General features: G+C 34.5%; 4 protein-coding genes and 1 pseudogene across 15 annotated transcripts in view; 4 read left to right on the forward strand and 1 right to left on the reverse strand.

Moving 5' to 3' along the window:
• Gluclalpha (glycine receptor alpha 1) overlaps positions 1-13,039 on the reverse strand; it is a 91,282-nt gene extending 78,243 nt beyond the window's left edge. For 5 of the 9 annotated variants that reach the window (XM_083087867.1, XM_083087868.1, XM_083087864.1 and 2 more), the window contains exon 1: positions 12,176-13,038. The gene's annotated coding sequence lies outside the window, so the exon portion shown is untranslated. Of the gene's footprint in view, positions 1-12,175 lie in introns of all 9 variants that reach the window. The other 4 variants (XM_083087876.1, XM_083087875.1, XM_083087869.1 and 1 more) reach the window with 3 other exon arrangements.
• LOC145964781 (fructose-1,6-bisphosphatase 1-like) lies at positions 1,732-5,675 on the forward strand (annotated as a pseudogene). Its single transcript, XR_014436553.1, has 4 exons — positions 1,732-2,008; positions 3,617-4,093; positions 4,507-4,696; positions 5,388-5,675. The product of XR_014436553.1 is annotated as a fructose-1,6-bisphosphatase 1-like (transcript).
• Positions 6,471-11,401, forward strand: LOC145964778 (septin-2-like). 3 transcript variants are annotated; one of them, XM_083087877.1, is made up of 9 exons: positions 6,471-6,634; positions 7,007-7,183; positions 7,496-7,588; positions 7,973-8,138; positions 8,290-8,440; positions 8,621-8,786; positions 9,357-9,525; positions 10,044-10,125; positions 10,244-11,401. In XM_083087877.1, the coding sequence occupies exons 1-9, from the start codon at positions 6,625-6,627 to the stop codon at positions 10,403-10,405; spliced, it is 1,176 nt and encodes a 391-aa protein (XP_082944003.1). In that variant the 5' UTR covers positions 6,471-6,624; the 3' UTR covers positions 10,406-11,401. The 3 variants fall into 3 exon arrangements, with proteins under 3 accessions (XP_082944003.1, XP_082944005.1, XP_082944004.1); XM_083087879.1 differs by having other exon boundaries at positions 6,472-6,634; positions 7,003-7,183; XM_083087878.1 differs by having other exon boundaries at positions 6,477-6,634; positions 9,357-9,513.
• Positions 13,040-15,112: 2,073 nt separating the features above from the next.
• Positions 15,113-15,997, forward strand: LOC145965199 (pro-resilin). The gene is made up of 2 exons (XM_083088589.1): positions 15,113-15,296; positions 15,470-15,997. Exons 1-2 carry the CDS (start codon positions 15,186-15,188, stop codon positions 15,719-15,721), a joined length of 363 nt encoding a protein of 120 aa, XP_082944715.1. The 5' UTR covers positions 15,113-15,185; the 3' UTR covers positions 15,722-15,997.
• Positions 15,998-16,739: 742 nt separating this feature from the next.
• On the forward strand, positions 16,740-19,519 carry LOC145965816 (activator of 90 kDa heat shock protein ATPase homolog 1). Its single transcript, XM_083089521.1, has 9 exons — positions 16,740-17,014; positions 17,232-17,360; positions 17,588-17,667; positions 17,905-18,098; positions 18,212-18,332; positions 18,425-18,507; positions 18,568-18,705; positions 18,796-19,031; positions 19,123-19,519. The coding sequence occupies exons 2-9, from the start codon at positions 17,281-17,283 to the stop codon at positions 19,205-19,207; spliced, it is 1,017 nt and encodes a 338-aa protein (XP_082945647.1). The 5' UTR covers positions 16,740-17,014; positions 17,232-17,280; the 3' UTR covers positions 19,208-19,519.
• Positions 19,520-19,605: the final 86 nt, after the last annotated feature.

Below are 19,605 nucleotides of genomic sequence, written 5' to 3' on the forward strand. Positions count from 1 at the left end.
TACAAAAATTTTAAAAATAAATGAGTATAAATAAAGTAATATAATAATATAAATATAATTTTTTGCATATTTTTATTTTTTACATTTGTTTAGTTTTGCGAAACAACAAAGAAAATGCCTTCTAACTGCTATTTAAAATATATATAAAATTATTTGGTGATTTTCTTTAAATAAACATTCTTTAAACATTTCTGTGAAGATCTGATTGAGAATCGGTGATGTCAATGGAATCGTTATATCGCCAAATTGTGCCGAATATAGTCGAATGTTAACGGAATTAACCAAAGTTCATGCATTCCCCCCTTTTCCTCACCGCATTTATCAGTTACCCCTTTCAAAAGGCTCTATCTATTCAGATGTCAATGGCATAAACTCACGTCTCGACGCACGGTGCGCAAATTAATATCCATAAGGTTGCTTATTTCATTAAATATTCATGTAATATTGCTTGCAAATTAAATAAAGAAAATTAAATCATTGAAAATTAAATCATTATTACAGAGGGAAGATGAATGAATTTGCGTAAAACGTAAAATAGTCACAAGAGCCACAAATTGCCGTTACATGTTTACCGCGTACGCGGTTCGATCGATCCATCTAACATCGTTACGACGCTAATTTCGTCATATGCCATTTAATTTAATTATACTGCACGACAGAATAACAGCATTCGCAACAAAGTTCCGGCCCGATCTATCACGAATTAATTAATTCGGAAATTAATTTCAATTGGAATTCGTAATAGCGTTTTCAAATAAATCGACAATCTAATAAAATCCGTGTAGTACACGAGTTCAAAATCTTCTTATCTGGCGATACGAGGAACAAGGAAATAATTTTTACAAAAATTGTTACACCGCGAGACCCCACATTTATAACGCAGAAAGGTAAGGCATAATCGCTGAAACAAATCTTATAATGCTAATTAGTTCCCGTGTGTGATGTATGGCCGCGTAATAACACTGCTGCGTGCACGTGTCACCCTACAATATTTTCTTTATATATTCCCTTTTCGCTTGCAACATCGCGCATATCGCGCAAAACCGAATACGTTACAGAGATAATACGTGTTCCGAAAAAATAACTCGCGGAAAAAGCGAGGCGAATAAAATAAAACGCGAGCGAGAATCTCAGTAAAAGCGAAATAACTGCCGAGTTAAATTCGCGTATTAACTGCGTCATTGTTCGCGCACTCCACGTAATTATCGGTTTTTTCAAGAGACTTAATTTTTTTTAAATACGTTATCACGCCAGTGTATAATTAATTGACGCGCGTGGTTACGTTCAAATTTATCAAAAATATATAATTCATCGCGTTTGCGTCAGAGAATTAATGAAATAACATTTATGTAGCAGCGAATCAAACATGAATCGCGAACATCAATGATAACATATCTTTCCAATACGATAATTGATTTCACGAACTAATTCAGAAATAAATTCTATCATGTTTTAACTTTCGAAATACTTGCAATACACGCACACAAATGTCCGTACATCGTTCGCACTTGATCGTACGATTATTTACCAAACTATATAATATAAATTATTTTTGACAAACGAAGCGATTATTTAAATCTAATTAATAATGCACTTTGAGAACTGTCATCTTCAACGAGCACGCGTATCTTGTCGACAGAGGGAAATCGACGTTGAAGCCGGCAAACTCGATTACTGATGTCGCTGCGTTCACTCTCGCGATAACGTGTCGTCGGTTTAATCATAGTCTTATATAACGCGGTGTCTCGGCAGCGCCGATTTCAGTCTCGGTTGAGCCGAGCCGAACCCAGCTTCCTTTCACCGGCTTCTTCGCCACTTTATTTCGACCGCGCGCGATGACATCAAAAGACATAATGGACTCGGACTGCATGACGCTCACGAGATTTGTGTTAGCGGAGCAGCGCAAGGTATCGACGGCGACCGGCGATCTCACGCAGCTGTTGAACAGCATACAGACCGCTGTGAAGGCCGTCAGCTCGGCCGTGAGGAAGGCCGGTATCGCTAACATGTGAGTAGACGCGGACAAAGCTTCGAGTGTCGTCCACGTCAGCGAGAAAAACGTAACGCGGCCGCGGAATCGTTCGTCACTTTCTATACGTCGAGTAGATAAAAGCAAGGTACACGTCCCGAGAGACTTGCTTTATAAATTGGAACATTTTAATTTATAGCGTACATTAAACATGAGAGAGAGAGAGAGAGAGAGAGAGAAAAGAGAAAAGATACTTTAAAAGATATATAGTTGTTATAATTTATCTAATAATAATTTATATCCTTTGTAAATTTTTTTTTTAAATTATACGTTATTCTAAATTTCTAAATTATATAAATTCAGTTCAAGTTTTATATAGCTCTATTATCAATCAAGATGCGCGGTTGAAAAAGGAAATCGAGAGTAATTAGAGAATATACTGGGGAGACGTCGAAAAACTGTTAGTTTCCGGAACAAAAATAAATTGAGAACAGTTATTCTTGAAAATCTTCACATTTCGAAATAATTTCACAAGAACTGAGCGATATATAAATTCAGCTACAATAGAACAGCTAAACACGTGTGTTAGAGTTGACGATTACAGAAAAGTGACTAACACGTAGAAGATTGATTTGTTAAACCGACAATATTTCAATATTTCAATATTTGTTAATCGATTAAAATAAAGAGAAATCAAAAAATTAATTAATTATGGACACGTACGTGATTTTAATGAATTAATTAGAGATTACTTTAAACATTTGCTTGAAAAGTCGTTTTGCAACGAATACAAAATTTTCCTTCTCTTTCTCTCTTTCCTATATTCTTCATGTTTAAATTATCTTATATCTTTCTTATGTGCAATTTTATATTTTATATTTTCACTTGATGCGATGGACACAATTTAACACGCGGCAGAGCAGGCTCGACTAATGTCTTGCACAGTGCATGTGCCAAGTTTCCATAGTGTCGTCAACTCGGGCTAACGTTCGCTCATCACTATTTTATTCAAATGTATTCGGCAGCCGCATGTAATTTCGCGCATTTACCGTCATGCTCAAGCTGCCGATACACGCCAGTAAACATTAGTCTCTATGCCGTGACAATTCTGTATAGCCTTGCATATAAATAACGTATAAATGATTTCCCTTTATTATAGTGCTTACTGCGTCAACATGAATAAAACCATTTCATAATTGATCGCTTTTGCATCGAGAAGCAAGCTCTCAATAATCTGACAAGGATTAACTAGCATAAGCAAGCTTCAAGTTGAGATTGGAAAGTAATAATTAAAATTCTCTTCGATGATATAACTAATGATTCTTATCTCTCGACATTCTTTCGCGATATTTATCATAATAACTACCTCGACCATTTCTAACTTAATAATAAAAAAATAATTTAATATTTTTTCAAATATCGAACATCTTTTAACATCTTTTTACATAAAAAAATTTATAATTTAAAATTTAAAAATTTATATTTATATTATATTTTTAACACACACACATTATATGAAAATATTACGAGAGCTATTCCAATGTTACATTTACCCGATTGTCGCAACTAATTCGATTGACCGCACAATGATCGTTGGGGAATAGTAATCAGCTGTTAAGCGCGTACGATGCATTTCGATTCGCTCAGGTACGGTATCGCCGGCAACACCAACATTCAGGGCGAGGAAGTCAAGAAGCTGGACGTTCTGAGCAACGAGCTCTTCATCAATATGCTGACGTCCTCCTTCACCACGTGCTCGTGAGCGAGGAGAACCAGCACGCTATCGAGGTGGAGACGGAGAAGCGCGGCAAGTACATCGTGTGCTTCGACCCGCTCGACGGCTCGTCCAACATCGACTGCCTCGTCTCGGTGGGCTCTATCTTTGGAATTTACAAGAAACCCGAACAATCCGGGGATACCGCGGTGTCGCAGGCGATCCGGGGACACCGCCTTGCAACCTGGAAGAAACTTGGTCGCGGCGGGATACGCTCTCTATGGCTCGGCTACCATGATAGTGCTCTCGATCGGTCGCGGCGTAAACGGATTCATGTATGATCCGGCCATCGGGGAATTTATACTGACCGAAAGGAACATGCGTATGCCTGACAGAGGGAACATTTATAGGTAAGGGAAAAAAGAGGCAGAGCGTGAGATGATTCCGTGATTGAAGAAAATCGCATTCGGAGAGATGCTGTAATTTTCGAAAATTTACGTAATTAAAGTAGTCGTCGTTTTATATTCAAATGTACGACATTTAAAACCCACTTTAGATTAAAATCTGCAATATCCGGCAAAATTCAAGAAATGGAAATCTATTCATAATTTTAATGTACGTGCCTTTTAAAATATATACATTATACATATTTTGTTTGCACATAACATATAATTATAAATAGAATTTTCCTGCACAAATTATCTAAAATACGTGCTTGAGTGTTAATTTATATTTTAAAATTATATTTTTCTCGCAAACTAAAATATTAACAAGATTGTGTCGTCGATTATATTGAAAAAAAAAATCGTATAATTATTTACAGTATTAACGAAGGTAATGAGAGCATATAGGACTCGTCCATTAGGGAATATATACGATCAAAAAAATATCCCACAACCGGAAAACCCTACAGTGCAAGATACGTGGGTTCCATGGTCGCCGATGTACATCGAACGATTAAATACGGTGGTATCTTCCTATATCCCGCGAGCAAGAGCAATCCCAATGGCAAGGTAAGCTCGTGATAATATTTTCAAACGTTATCAATTTAACGTAAAACGGTTTCGTAATATTTCGGAGAAATAAAACGAAAAAAAAAATGAATAGAAAAACGATTGTACAACGCATTGCAGTCTTCTCGGCGATACGTTTATCTCGCCTCTCGCATTTTTTTCTCGACCGTGTTCATTTTTGCCCCGATTATTACCAAACACCCCTCTGACCCCGCGTTTAACGGATATACTTATCACCACGAGCAACTCGAGTAATGAAATAATTCGTTGTATAAGCTTCGCTTTATAACAGATGTTTACGCTGTCCGATAAGCGTGTATGGGAGAGTATCGGACTTTGGAAATTATTCTATCTAGACGCGGTAAATATCTGGTTTTAACATCGAATCAATGTAGCGGTAATCTCTCAATTTTTATGTAAATACGTGAAAAATTATCGGACTTTACGCATTATCCATTCTGGTAAACACGCGATTCTAACTTTTTATCGATATATTGGCGTCATGTAATTTAAAAGGGAACATGTTTATCCATAATTATCTTTTCCGCGTTTGCCATCGTGTGCACACGCATATTATCGCATATTTAAAATATACTCTCTTCACCTCTGCGCTCAGATACGCTTAACAAATTAAACAGCCGCGATAATTATTATATAACTGATGCTAATGTGTGTAATTTTGTAATTTCAGCTGCGATTTTTATACGAATGCGTACCGATGGCTTTCATAATCAAGGAAGCAGGTGGTCTGGCGACAAACGGCAAGATTGATATTCTGGATATCGTTCCGGAGAACATTCATCAGAGATCGCCAATTTTCTTAGGCTCCAAAGACGACGTTAACGACGTATGGCGTGTATAAAAAATAAAAACTGATGAAGATGGATCTCAACGAATGGAATCTCCCTGGGAATGTTTAAACCAACGAATTTTGTAATATTGATTTGTTGTTTTGCAATAAATTTATTTTTTCATTAAATTCCGTCTACGTCGCATCAAGAACAGTCACATCATTTAAATACTCGAATAATTCATTATCGCTGGGTAAATAAATGATAATTATTAATTAATCGAGATTAAAGTCAGAGAAAACGCACAAATGTAATAAATTTCACGTTGTCAAGCGCTTTTGCAGGTCATTACGAATAATCACGGGCGATTGTTGACACAAATCCGGAAAATTCGAAAATTTATCGCATTCTCGCGAAATGCTAAAATTACACTAAATGTCAACATGGCAAATTATAAAATTTATTTAGCATCAATGTAAACAAACGCATATCTATTTCATATATAAATATATTTATATTTTCTTAGAATAGAAATATATATATATTTATATAATATATATATAATAGAATAGAAATATATTTATATTTTCTAGAAGCACCGCAATTAAAAGATGATGAAAAAAAACATCACCATAAATAATATAAGAATTTCGATCATATATCATCAAAAAGCTCGATTTATTTCGATACTTCTATATTCCAATATTTTATTATTCTATATCCGAAGGACCACGCGGTAATAATAATTTTTTCACGAGTACCGTGTTACTTGCCATGCGTGCGAGCAGCGCACATAATCAGGGCCGCCGCGTCAAGCGGTGTCATTTCCGTTCTTCCGTCTGTTACAACCGTTAGTGAAACAACGGGCGCGCTGATAATGTTGCTATTTATTCCGCACGCGCCATACACGCCCGGCTCGGGCTTATAACCTCTCCCTCGGCGTGCACAGCCCGCGCCTGGCGAGAGAAGTGCATTCGTAGGAGAGCACGACCGACTATTGATCGGCCGGTCGACAGTGCGCCAGCGCAAGTCGACCGGACGAACCGAGGCATTCACGAGCCGCCCTCGGCCTTAGTGCGTTTGTTCGACGTTTATGCTTATGGTCGTCGCATCGAAGCGTCCTTAGATGCTGCCATTATGTCCGGTGGTACGTAAACGTTTTATTGAGAGAAAAGCGGAGAGAAAAAAAGGGGCGTTTTTATCTTGATTTAATCTCGGTAGTTTGATCTCGATAGACGCGAAATCGTTCCTCTCCTCGAGTTGATATCGAGGTCGGCTCTCCTCGTCGTGACGTAAATTATGCAGGGGTGAGACGCGGTATTTATTAACACCGGACGAAATGCCTCGATATACGTGACTTTACGGGGCTACGCTCTTGCGAGTTTTATATCCCTCGACGAATTTGAATCCCGCAAAACGCTATTGATTCTTTGAGAGTTTAATATTTCTATCGAGAGATTTAATTGGCGATGGAATATTGACGTTGCGATATAAATCATCTTTTGTTTCGCTCAGTAAGACAGGGATTATATCGGTTTCGCGACGCTACCGGAGCAAGTACACCGAAAATCGGTGAAGAGGGGCTTCGAGTTCACCCTGATGGTGTTGGGTGAGACCGGCCTCGGCAAGTCGACGCTCATAAACAGCCTGTTTCTCGGAGATCTGTACAAAGACCGACGAATTCCGGATGCGGCAGGTGCGTGTAATTTATTCTTCGCAATCTACTTGTAAATTTCCGCGGAAAATTATCGATGAGACAAAAAACCATTGTCTCGCCATCGATCAATCTCTTCGATCGAGCGTTATGTTCGACGATGTAATCGGAATCGGTAATTACGGGGGCGTAAACGTCAACTCGCAGACGGTCGCCCTCTCTGATATGTATTTTCCGCACGCTCTCCACGAGTTATTGACACGCGAAAAATATTTGATCAGCTTGCATCGTTGGCAAACCGCTCGTCCCGATCTCGAGGAGAAGTCGATAAATATTCATCGTACACTCTTTCAGAGCGCGTGGCTAAGACCACCTCTATCGAGAAAAAGACAATGGATATAGAAGAGCGCGGCGTTCGGCTCCGTTTAACGATCGTAGACACGCCAGGTGAGAAGAATATGTTTTTTTTCCTTTTTTCGTACGATCAGACTAAACAAATTACATATACAATGTCTCTATATGTCGATAACACACATTGATTTAATTTTATAAATAAAGAATAATTGTATACGTAAATAAAAAATAATTTTGTAAAAATAACGATATTAATTTTATAAAATACAATTTTATAAATATACGCGCGATATATCGATTTTTTGTAAAATATATTGCAAGGATACTATTTAAGGAATTTTCTAAATAAAAGAAAATAATTTTATATACAAGTAAAAAATAGTTTAGTAAAAATAATTTTGTAGATTGCAATTTTATAAATATTCGCGATATATCGATTTTCTGTAAAAAATGTTACAAGTAATAATACTGTTCAAGGATTCGGCGATGCGGTAAATTGCGAGGACACGTGGAAAGCGTGTTCGGCTTACATAGACGAACAATTTCGCCAATATTTTACGGACGAAAGTGGATTAAATAGGAAAAATATTCAAGATAACAGAGTACACTGTTGTCTGTACTTTATACCACCATATGGTCACGGGTATGTGGTAACATTCAAACATTCCAATTCGACATTTCTACTTTATATTACGTATTGAAAAATAATTATCTCGCACGATAGCAATTAATGAAACTTTAATATAATACGAGTTCAATTTTCTTACTCTAATCCCGAGTTTATCTCTTTGCAGCCTCAGGCAAATTGATCTCGAGGTATTGAGGCGTTTACATCGAAAAGTTAACGTCGTTCCCGTGATAGCGAAAGCGGATACTTTAACCACTCACGAGGTGAAAAAGTTGAAAGAACGCATTTTGGCAGATATCGAGGAGCACGAGATTCAGGTAACGTGGCAAAATTTCAACTTTAATATTTCGATTATTAATTTTAAATGATGCAAATTTTATCTCCAGTATAAAATCCTATACAGTTTGTTTGTACAATATATATATATATATATATATATATATATATATATATATATATATATATATATATATATATAAATAACTTTTCGCACATAGATATATCAATTCCCGGATTGCGACAGCGACGAGGACGAAGAATTCAAGCAGCAGGATAAAGAGTTGAAAGCCTGTATACCGTTCGCGATTGTCGGAAGCTCGACGGTCTTGGAAGTTGCTGGGAGAAAAGTCCGCGGTCGACAATATCCGTGGGGCGTAGTGGAAGGTGAACTTTTATATTCTACGTAAAATTAATATTTTTCGATTGTACTCATTCCACCCACTGCAAGGGTAAGTATAATATAATTTTGGAAAATCAATTTTTTCACGTCGCTGCATTATATTGTTTCGAAAATAAATTAACGTCTCACGTTTGCGACGAAAACTTCTGTTCGATCGTCGAAAGACACAATGTAATTATCATTATAAAATAAATCCTCGCTAATGAGCAGTGTTTGCGAAAGAATCGAAAGTGCACTTTGGTGCAATAGCTTCAAAAGAATCGCCGATTCAGAACACAGAGATTTTTAATGTGTTCGATGTCTCTTATTAGAAGAATACCTAGCTTCTCGATCGAATTGTCAAGTAGGAAACGAAGCCGGAATGAAAGCAGTTAGGAATTAAAGTCGTAATTGGCAAAAGCCTCTGAAGCTTAACCTTTCGACGAGTATATATTCAATCAGCGACAATTCAATTAGCATATTCGAAAGCTGAAGGGGTTGAATGCATTAAATACTTCTCTGGCTTTCGCCTTCCCATACTCGATCTTTAACGTCTCGATTCTGATTGATCATAGTCGAGAACCCGAAGCACAGTGACTTCGTCAAACTAAGGACGATGCTAATATCGACGCATATGCAGGATTTAAAGGACGTCACGCAGGACGTTCACTACGAGAATTTTCGGGCCCAATGTATTTCTCAAATTTCACAGCAAGCGATTCGGGAACGGAGGTATTTACGCATGTAAATAAATATTGCATTTTTCAGTAGGTATATAAATTCGAACGCCTATCGCGTTCGCAATGCGTACGGGATATTTCCCAAGTAACGTAATTAAAATAATTACTTTCAAAGATTAATCCGCATTTAGCATTGCAAATATTTTTTACATTAAAATATAAAACATATGTAAATAATTAATGGAATAAATATACGTTGGCTCTCTTCAAAGAGAGTTCGATGTGCTTTCGAACATCCCGTACGCTTTGCATGATTATTAAAAGCATCCGCAATAATTTTCAACTATTAGTTATTTAATAGTCTGCGATGATTTTGATATCGTATGGTAATTCAATCGGAAATTAATTTTGTATTAATCCTTCTAACGAAAATTGAACAATGTTGTGAAATTGATATTTTCTAGTAAAAAAGTGCACGATATCCCTTCCTTATTACGCTTCGATTGCATTTGATAGATAGTTTATAATATCCCTTTCATAATCGAGGATAAATAATCGAGGTTTTTTTCTTTCGTTTTATAGTAAACTAAAGAGAGATTCCGGACCGCATTTCGAGAACAGTATATCCGACACCGACAGACTTCTTTTACAGAAGGACGAGGAGGTAAGAGTGTTAGAATTTAGGACGATCGTGCGTTTGCGATTTATTTTTTACAAAATATTTCCTTATGTATGCATCTACTCGCGCTATCTCGCTATCGACTCACGTTCGCGATTCGCAGATACGAAGGATGCAAGATATCTTGGCGCAGATGCAAGAGAAGCTCAAAGCAACCGGTCAAGTCGGCGGTGGTGTCGGATTGAGAGGCCGAGTCGGCAGCCTCGGCAACGATTTGGATTCTGCGGACGTGGAGAAGAAACGAAACAGTATTATAGACGTTTGAGGAGCGTAGGTTATATTTCCTCAGGATATACTCACGATATAAAGTTTATAGCCCGAGAGATCTGTACATATTTCGTTCAATTCTTGACTAGTTTATCGATATATTATATATACATATTACACGAAGCGTAAAATACTCGAGATTGAAACTTTTCGATCACGGATTTATTTATTCGAAATTACGATTTTTTAAATAATAAAATTTATCTCCATTCAATTACTTGATGATAAATTAAAATTTAAGCAAAATAAAAAAAAACTATCTCCGCGCTTTTAATGAAATTTGTTACGTTAAGATAATTCCCTCTCTTGATCACATATGTTATCTTTCAAGGCGAAAGGAAAGACAAACTAGAGCTGCCAAAGATTAACGAGTGTTTGCTCGCTAAATATTCGATCGAGTCGAACTTGTATAGAGACCGACTATATCCTGCTTCACGTAAAAGTTGTAACGTATTTTGTACTTAACGCACATAGATAATTTATACAAATATATAGGTAGACGTAATCGTATTAAAATTTTATCGAAAGATATGTTACATTGATGTGCTCGTTGCAAAACAAATATGTGATTAATCACGCGAGCATTACATATGTAATCGTATTAAAATTTATACCAAAAGATATATGTTCATCGATATGTGCTCGTTGCAAAACGAATATGTGCGATTAATCACGGTATTAAAATCGATGTAGCAGTCTTATTTAATTCATCGTTTAGTGCTAGTACAAGACTTATATTATGGCATCGAAATGTATGTACTCCAATTAAAAAATCTCAATACGCACAATATATTCCATGATTATATAATAAGGATGTCAGAGAAATTAATTTTTTCCGAACGAACAAAATTGTCACTATAATCAACTTTAAGTCAACTCTTTAATTCGTTTTATCATTCTAAATTAACAGATAGAAGGAATATATAAACGGTTTTGTAATAATAAACATGCCGTATATAAATAATACGATAAAAATAAATAATAATAAACACTGCGTCAAACATTATTTTCTTATCCCATTTTTTATCCAGTATTCCTTTAACTGTCTAATGGAATTGACACAAGTGAGAAATATTTCAATATTTATTTCACTATAATTGCGTAATAAAATTAAAGTATAAATATATATTTGTTAATTTAATATTTACTTTTTTAATTTGAATATTTAATTTTTACCTAAGATAAAAATTAAATAATTGAGAAAAATTACAAGCAAGCAAAAATTACTCTTTTATATTTGCATATTTGATATTTAATTGCGATTATATACGGCATTTATCTATAGCAATATATATTTCTTTTACTCATTATTTAATAAATTCTTTTCTGATATTATTTGAGAAGCAAAAAGAAAAGAATATATGTATAAAATTATTTTCTCTCACATTTTAAATATAATATATATAACTGTTTTGATCTCTTCCTTACGATAAGTTCACTGTCAGATTCATAAATTTTCATATTTGTGAAAAAAAAGTATTTTAATTAAATTTACCTTAAAAAATATTTTAATTAAATATTAAGAAATATATAGAAGTATAGATAAAAAAAATTTCGATATATCTATTAACACTTTAATTAAATATTAAGAAATACAGAAATATACATAAAAAACATTTCGATATACCTATTAAATCAATGTACGCGATAATAATCCATTTGCTTTAAAAACTAAAGTAGAGTGGTGCTACCGAATTTATTTTATGCGAAATACGTGGAAAATCGTGAGGAAGAGATAACGTTTCGATTCTAAGAAATTCATGCTTACCTTTTGCTCGCCTAGTTCCTGGAACTGGGAAGGAGGGGGGAGCTTAACCGCGACGTCCCAGATGTTTATCCTCGTCGAGTCTCTTCACAACATTCCATTCACACACACACACATAACACTCGCGACGCGATATATACTTGTATTATTTAGTCGGAAAAAAATATACTCGACGACGAATATATCGAGTACGTTTCGGCAAATTCTTGATGATATTACCGACATTTCGCGAAGATTAAACGCGCATGCGACTGACATATTTGAAAAAGAGTCGGCGTAAACGCGACACTTTTCGACACTCACGATATTACACGATTATTGCTCGCTTGCAGACGATATTTAATCTCGGAAATTTAATTAATATACACTGACGTTTACATGCTTTAAGTCATATATCGCGAATAATCGAGCGATATTTTCATCTTTAACCTTCGCTCCCGAATCGACATTCTCGGCAAAGTTCACGTCGTATTCTTAATCTGGTCTTTTTTCTGGAATTATCCCGAGCTCCATCATGAAAATTCTCGATGTATCTTTGCAGACTATCACTTATTGCGACGCACATAATATCGATACGCACTTTTTACTCGCGATTAACTTACAATTGCCCGGAAAAAATTTGATTCAACGACAAACGACCAGTCGCGACTGCGCAATTTTCACGTCTCCGCGTTGGATCGACATTTTACGATGCGGCGATCATACGAATTTGAAAGTTTCACACTTTTATCACAGTCCGCGATGCTCGCACATTGTTCCGATCATTGAATTAATCGATTTTGATATCACACACGTCTTACCCGCACGTCTATCACTCGACTCGCGACGAATGAGCGACACGTCAACGCGTCCGACCGCGAGGGTAGCTCGAATCAAACTGAAGGTCGCGCGCTTTCGGCGCTGCTGTAGCGGTCAAGGTCGCGCTTCTATTTACAAAAAGCACGTACGCTACAATAATATTTCGATCGTTTTTGTTGAATGATTTTGGTGGTAATAATATTCTATAATCCTTTAATCAGTTTAGTGCTTTACTTTCGCGCATACGAGACTTATCAAATAGGAGTGCTTCGCACTTGATTTGACGTGATTTCAAAGAAATATTTGAATCATCCGATACTAAAGATAAGATATTTGTGCTATTAAATTAATTTTTGAAAAAATTAAAGATAATGTTTTGAAAGAACTTTAACAGAGAGACTAAAGTACGTTGTACATTATTTTATAGGCATGTCATTGAATATATTTATATATATATAGAGTTCTGTTATATTTTATAATTATAAAATTTTCTCGAGGAAGAAACAAAGAGAGAGATTTACAGTTTTCATGTCTTTAAAAGATGAGATTTTTAATTAAAATAAATAACGAATCTTGATGCCTAGTTTTTTAATATTCATCAATTTAGTTAATCTTTAACACGAAATATTCAGGCAAAGAATTAAATATTTTAAAATATATCTCTATCCATAAACATATATTTGCATATTTTTAGAGTCGAGACAGAATTTGATATAGATAAACTTAAAAGTCGATTATACGTTTATAGTATTAATTAGGGCCATGTTTAAGATTGTTGCGCACAATCATAATTAAACTTTAAATTTTAAATTAATATCTATCATCAAATTTAAAAGATATATTTAATATGATGTTTTCTTACCTTTAAATACTCATAAAAGATAAAAATTAAGATATTTTTAATATAACATGTTTACCCTCAAATATTCGTAAAAAAGTAAAAGTTAATAACGAGATAGTAACTATCTTATCTCGTGGCTGAAATGTAGTACCGTTTATTACAATATTAATTCAATATCTATTACGTTATCTAGCGATACTTCGCAATGTTTAAACGTTGCCGCAAGTCTATCTAAGAGGATGAACGGTGACGCAATCAAAAAGAGAACTATTAATTTAACTTATTGTTATCTGTTGAGTAAGACTCGTGTAAATTATATGGTAACCCCAATCTATTAACAAATCAGTCGTGGGAAATTGCCAAATGCGATTTTCACGTCAAATTTAACAAACCATTAAAATATATCTAAATATAGTATAATAAGTATATCTAATATAGTATAATAAGTAATATAAATTAATAAATAAAAAATAAATTAATTTATAATAACAAATAAATTTATAAGTAATTGTACATGATAAATTTCACGGAAAATTTTATATATTTTTTTTTTAAATTGAAAGATTATATTTAGCCCCGAAATATATAACACACGTGAATATCTCCAGTTATTAAATTACTCTAAAATTACAATTAAGAGGAAGAGACGCGATTTTGTATGTCTGATATAATAATAGTATTGCACAGAATCAGGAACTGTTGCAATTATGCCGAACGAATGATTAGAGCCTCCAGAAATCTGCGGTTTTATTATTAACCATAATTAGAGGTTTTACGATCGCATTAGAGAGAGCTTCTCGAAATAACTATTGCATTTTCCATCTCCATCTTCGTCACGATCGAATTGGTCGCTATAAAACCGAATCGTTTGCGTCGAGTCATCTCAGTTTTCTGAACGCTCGTAGAATTCCACCGAATTGCTAATGATTCGGAAGGTTGGTACTTGTTACAAGCACTTCTCGTTAAAGCATTTCGTGTAATTCGCTAAAATTTCGCCAAGTTTTACACAAATCAGTGAACAAGCTAGAATCCTAAAAAAAGAAATTTTTTTCCAATTATTTTTCAATAATAATCGTACCAATAACAACTAAAAGTTTTAAAATATTGTTTACATGATGCAGATATAAAAAATTTAATTTTTATTAAACAAATTTATAAAACATTAAATAAATTTCTGAAATGCACAAAATTCGAAATATTCAATGACATGTATAAATTAATGTACGATGCTTTAGGTTTTATTTGTGTTAAAATTATTCTTACCGTTATGTAGAATCACCGTTTCACGTTAGTTTGTTAAAATAAGATTTTTTTATCTCGTTAAACGTATGCAAGTTTCCACGCTCTTCTTTCGAACAGGCGGTACTTTTAGCGATGGTCTTGGTAGGAGTTCGGAACGAACCGCAAGGCCCGGCCTATCTTCCACCCAGCTCTCGACCAGCTGCAGGAGGAGGGGGGACCGGTCATCCGGATGAATGGGCCGGTGTAAGTATGTATTACGGTATTTTCGGACAAGAAAAAAATTCTTGATAATAAAAAATGACACGATTCATCGGAAATTTATCTCGATATGTTTTTTTATTATTTTCCTGAAATATAATTTTTTACGACATTTTCCCCGAAAGCGTGATCGAACGTTCTTAATAAAATTGATATAGGATCCGGCAAACTACGAGTTCTCGTACGAGGTTCAAGATGCGGCGGCTGCTCTGGACTTCGGTCATCGCGAGATGAGGAAGGACATGGAGGCCACCGGGACTTATCACGTGCTACTACCGGACGGTAGGACCCAGATTGTCGACTACGTCGCCGATCAGGCCGGATATCGGCCGATGATACGATACGAAGGGACCGCGACTTATCCCGCGCCAGGAGGACCGGGAGGACAGGATGAAGGCTACAGATATTAAGGCCTTAACTCTTTCGTGGTTAAGCACCGATCTTTAAACGCATTCCGAGAAGATTAACTACTATTATTGTAAAGACAATTCTTATATAAATACATCACGAGCTCGATCGTGTTTCGCAAGCAATCGAATTATCGAGTAATTAGCGAAGTTGTCGGATGCTAGAACGAATAATACTTTGCGGGCATTCGAGTTATGCGACCCGAATAAATGATGTAACGGACAATGCGGATGATCTTTCGTTCGGAGAACAAACATGAACGAAACGTTTGCCATGACAATGACAACTATCATTTTATTTATAATGCGTAATAAATAATTTGAGGAAAATAATGAGATTTCTTTATTTTCTTCGATAATAATTCTCCGATAATAATTTATATGCTACACTTTTTTTTATGCGATTGTAATATAGTAGCATCTTTAAATCTTTCGTGTGAGTATAGTAGCATGAATATAGTATATCCCATCGATGATGCAAACGTGTCTTGGAATAAATATCATGAATTTTCTAGTATTATTAATAAACTTATCGACAAATTAAGACATCGAGAATAAATATTATCCACAGATAAGCATTCGAAAAACTATCAGATGATTTTATATCGAGATATATCGAGACTTGAAACGTGGTAATCTTATCAAGGGAACTTTGCGTTTATAACGAAAATCGCGTTATAAATTATTAAATATATTGATGAAATTTAATTTCCAAGAATATTGTCTGCAAGTGAACAAGACAAAAGGCTTCTCTTTTTACTTACGCATTTTATAAACTCTCCGAAATTATTGAAGCGAAGGATCGAAGGCGCGCGTTCGAGACATCTTGAATATTTGAAGCATGGACAAGATAATATTAAGATGTCGCACTCACACGTGGTTTCTGATCGGATCATTGCAAATGGAGCTTGTCCGCGGTGAAAAGTTCCTAGAGATTAATCGTTTAGTAACTTTTTTTATCGCCAGTGATCCAAAATTCGCATGTGAGACGTCATCTTGATATCATCGCACGCTTCATGCCTGAAGTTTCCAGAATGCTTGAGAACGCTTTTCAGTTCGCGTTTCATGTGTGGAGTTGACCTTACGGGTTACGGTAGTTTCGGCGTTGCAGAGCAATTCGCGAAGAATACCAGCATCATCGAAATTATTAACTTGATCACGCATTCTGTCAACGTTATTCGACTCCTTCGGCGAAGTCTGGTATCGAAACATATACGAGACAACCTTTGAAACGTTGTCGACTGTCACAAAAAACACGACCGGACATCCAAGTCTTGAAGCATTTTTCTAACAGTAGTAAGTAGCTCAACTTTGAACAATTTATACTTGTCAAAAATCTTAAATTCATCTTACCGACGAGATATTTATTAGCAATAACATCACAGAAAATCGCTTTGTCATTATTTAAGTTGTAGGTTATATCTATATAAACCTTCTTGGAATCAATTAAAGTATTTGAAAAAGTTTCTTCCATGATTTTAATTAGTATTATAGGTTTGAATTTTCTGTTGAGTTCTAGAGTATTGCCTGTGTTCTTGGCATCTTAGTTACTACTTAGAAGCATGGCAAAATGGGGCGAAGGTGATCCACGTTGGATCGTAGAAGAAAGGCCTGATGCAACTAATGTCAATAATTGGCATTGGTATGTTAATAAATATAATTATACTTTATGATAATTAAAATATATCTTTATTTCTATCTATTTTAAGTCACTGATATCAAAATCCTTTATGTTGTAATACTATCTTATTCTTGTAAATCTATCAAAGTTTTAAAGTATATATATCTATATATTTCTATCTTATTTTCATACAACTTTTATATACTTATATTATTATTTTATTATTTTACAAAAATTTTATATTACAGGACGGAAAAAAATGCCTGTGCATGGTCACAAGAAAAGTTGAAGGAACTTTTTGTAAATTCCGAAATTAAAGGAGATGGAGGTATATTTGTATATATTTATAGCTATGTACTTATAGTTAAATGATATATACATATAGTTATACATATATACTTATAGTTTAATAGTATATACATATAGTTAAATAGTATTTGAATATAAATAAATGTCAAATATAGAAGAGAAAATTTTGGGTAATACATATACTTTTATTATTATATATTTATATTTTTATTATCATAATTATATATATTTTTCATAAATATTATTTAATTTGTAGTTTTGTGTAAAATAACTGAAATGGAAAAATGTGAAGGCGAAGCAGTAGCAAATAATAGGAAAGGAAAACTTATTTTCTTCTATGAATGGAATATTGTGCTTAAATGGACATCAAAAGAGGATTCAAGTGAGAAAATTGAGGGTAAAATTAATATTCCTAATCTTTCTGAGGAAAATGACATCAGCGAAGTAGATGTAAGTATTTTTTATTAAATTGTGTGTATGTAGACATACATATAATTGTGTGTATGCAAACATAAAATCCATTACATTGAAATTATATTGATGCTGTTTTGTAATTTAATTAGATTGAGATTACATTAAAAGATAGTACGGATGAAGGGGAAAAAGTAAAACAATTTTTGCATACAAAAGGGAAGGATGCAATAAGAGAAAAATTGAAAAAATATGTATCTTCTTTAAAAGAAGGTAAGATAATTTTTTAATTTTTATGATATAAAGTATTACATATTATATTTAAGAGCATTTATGTATAATTTCTATTTCTCTCTTTTTTACAGAGTTCACGAAAGGAATGATACTTCCCAAAAAAGATAACATAAAGGAAAATATCTCAAATATAACATCTGGTTTTAATGTTAAGGTAATATGTCTATGATGTAAAGGAATTATAAATGCAACTAACAATTTTTTTTCTTTTCAGATGCAGATGAATACTGCGATAACACCAGCAAACAATCATGAAACAGTAGGATGTAAAATCTCAACCACTACAATTAAGCAAAATGTTAAGTTCCAGTGTAGGGCGGAAGAGTTTTACAATGTCCTCTCTTCAATTGAGGTAATAATTGCAAATTACTGAGATATCATAATGACTCATTAGCTTAAACAAAGTCACAAGTAATTGCAGTGGAGTCTTTAATTTTTATAGATGGTACAAGCCTTTACGAGAAACCCGGTCAAATTAGAAGCAAAGAAACATGGTCAATTTGAGCTGTTTGGTGGTAATATTCATGGTGAATTCGTGGAAATTACACCGACCAAGATTATCCAAAAATGGCGCTGTAAACAATGGCCGTCCGGACATTTTAGCAACGTAACAATCGATATCTGCGAGAAGAACGATCATACCGAGGTCATTTTGACGCAAACTGGTGTTCCACTTAGGTAAACATAAATATTGATTTTTCGATATTGTTTCTCCGTATTGTTGATCGATAAGATAAAAATTATTATGCAAAAATATCACAATTTTTAGCGAGGAGATCTCTACGAAGGAAAATTGGGATAGGTATTACTGGGACGCCATAAAACGTACCTTCGGCTTCGGATATTTTATGTGATCGAAATTCATTTTAAAGGATATTTATTTATTGCTAAGTAGAACAATTGTGCGCAATCAGACACAATTGCGCGAATGCTTACTTTCTGTGGCAGTATTGACGAATTTACGCAGTGGGAAAGAAGTGTGTATGCACAGTTTTACTCTATTCTCTCTTCGTATATTTGGTACCGCCTCATGTAAGTTTCGAAATTAATATCGCTGCGCGATGTATCGTGCGACATTACAAGTGACTTCTCTACTTTTAAATATATCTATCTATATTATTAGATGTTATGTCTAATAAATGAGATCTTGAGATAGTGAATAATAATCTAATCTGTTCTTTCTGTATGAGAACGACCGATATATCGAGCCTTATTCCTTCCAATTACAACACTTCATTAGTTACATCATCAT

This window comes from Camponotus vicinus, unplaced genomic scaffold (assembly GCF_025532165.1).
Source record: "Camponotus vicinus isolate PSW18456_S1 unplaced genomic scaffold, iyCamVici1.0 SCAF_14, whole genome shotgun sequence".
NCBI lineage: Eukaryota > Metazoa > Arthropoda > Insecta > Hymenoptera > Formicidae > Camponotus > Camponotus vicinus.

Coding starts and splice junctions, on each gene's coding strand:
- LOC145965816 (XM_083089521.1), top strand. CDS start 17,281: ATGGCAAAATGGGGCGAAGGTGATCCACGTTGGATCGTAGAAGAAAGG. Junction 17,668..17,904: donor CGAAATTAAAGGAGATGGAG/GTATATTTGTAT, acceptor TTTAATTTGTAG/TTTTGTGTAAAATAACTGAA. Junction 18,706..18,795: donor ATGTCCTCTCTTCAATTGAG/GTAATAATTGCA, acceptor TAATTTTTATAG/ATGGTACAAGCCTTTACGAG.
- LOC145965199 (XM_083088589.1), top strand. CDS start 15,186: ATGGTCTTGGTAGGAGTTCGGAACGAACCGCAAGGCCCGGCCTATCTT. Junction 15,297..15,469: donor ATCCGGATGAATGGGCCGGT/GTAAGTATGTAT, acceptor AAATTGATATAG/GATCCGGCAAACTACGAGTT.
- LOC145964778 (XM_083087877.1), top strand. Junction 8,787..9,356: donor TCCGTGGGGCGTAGTGGAAG/GTGAACTTTTAT, acceptor GATTGATCATAG/TCGAGAACCCGAAGCACAGT. Junction 9,526..10,043: donor GAACGGAGGTATTTACGCAT/GTAAATAAATAT, acceptor TTCGTTTTATAG/TAAACTAAAGAGAGATTCCG.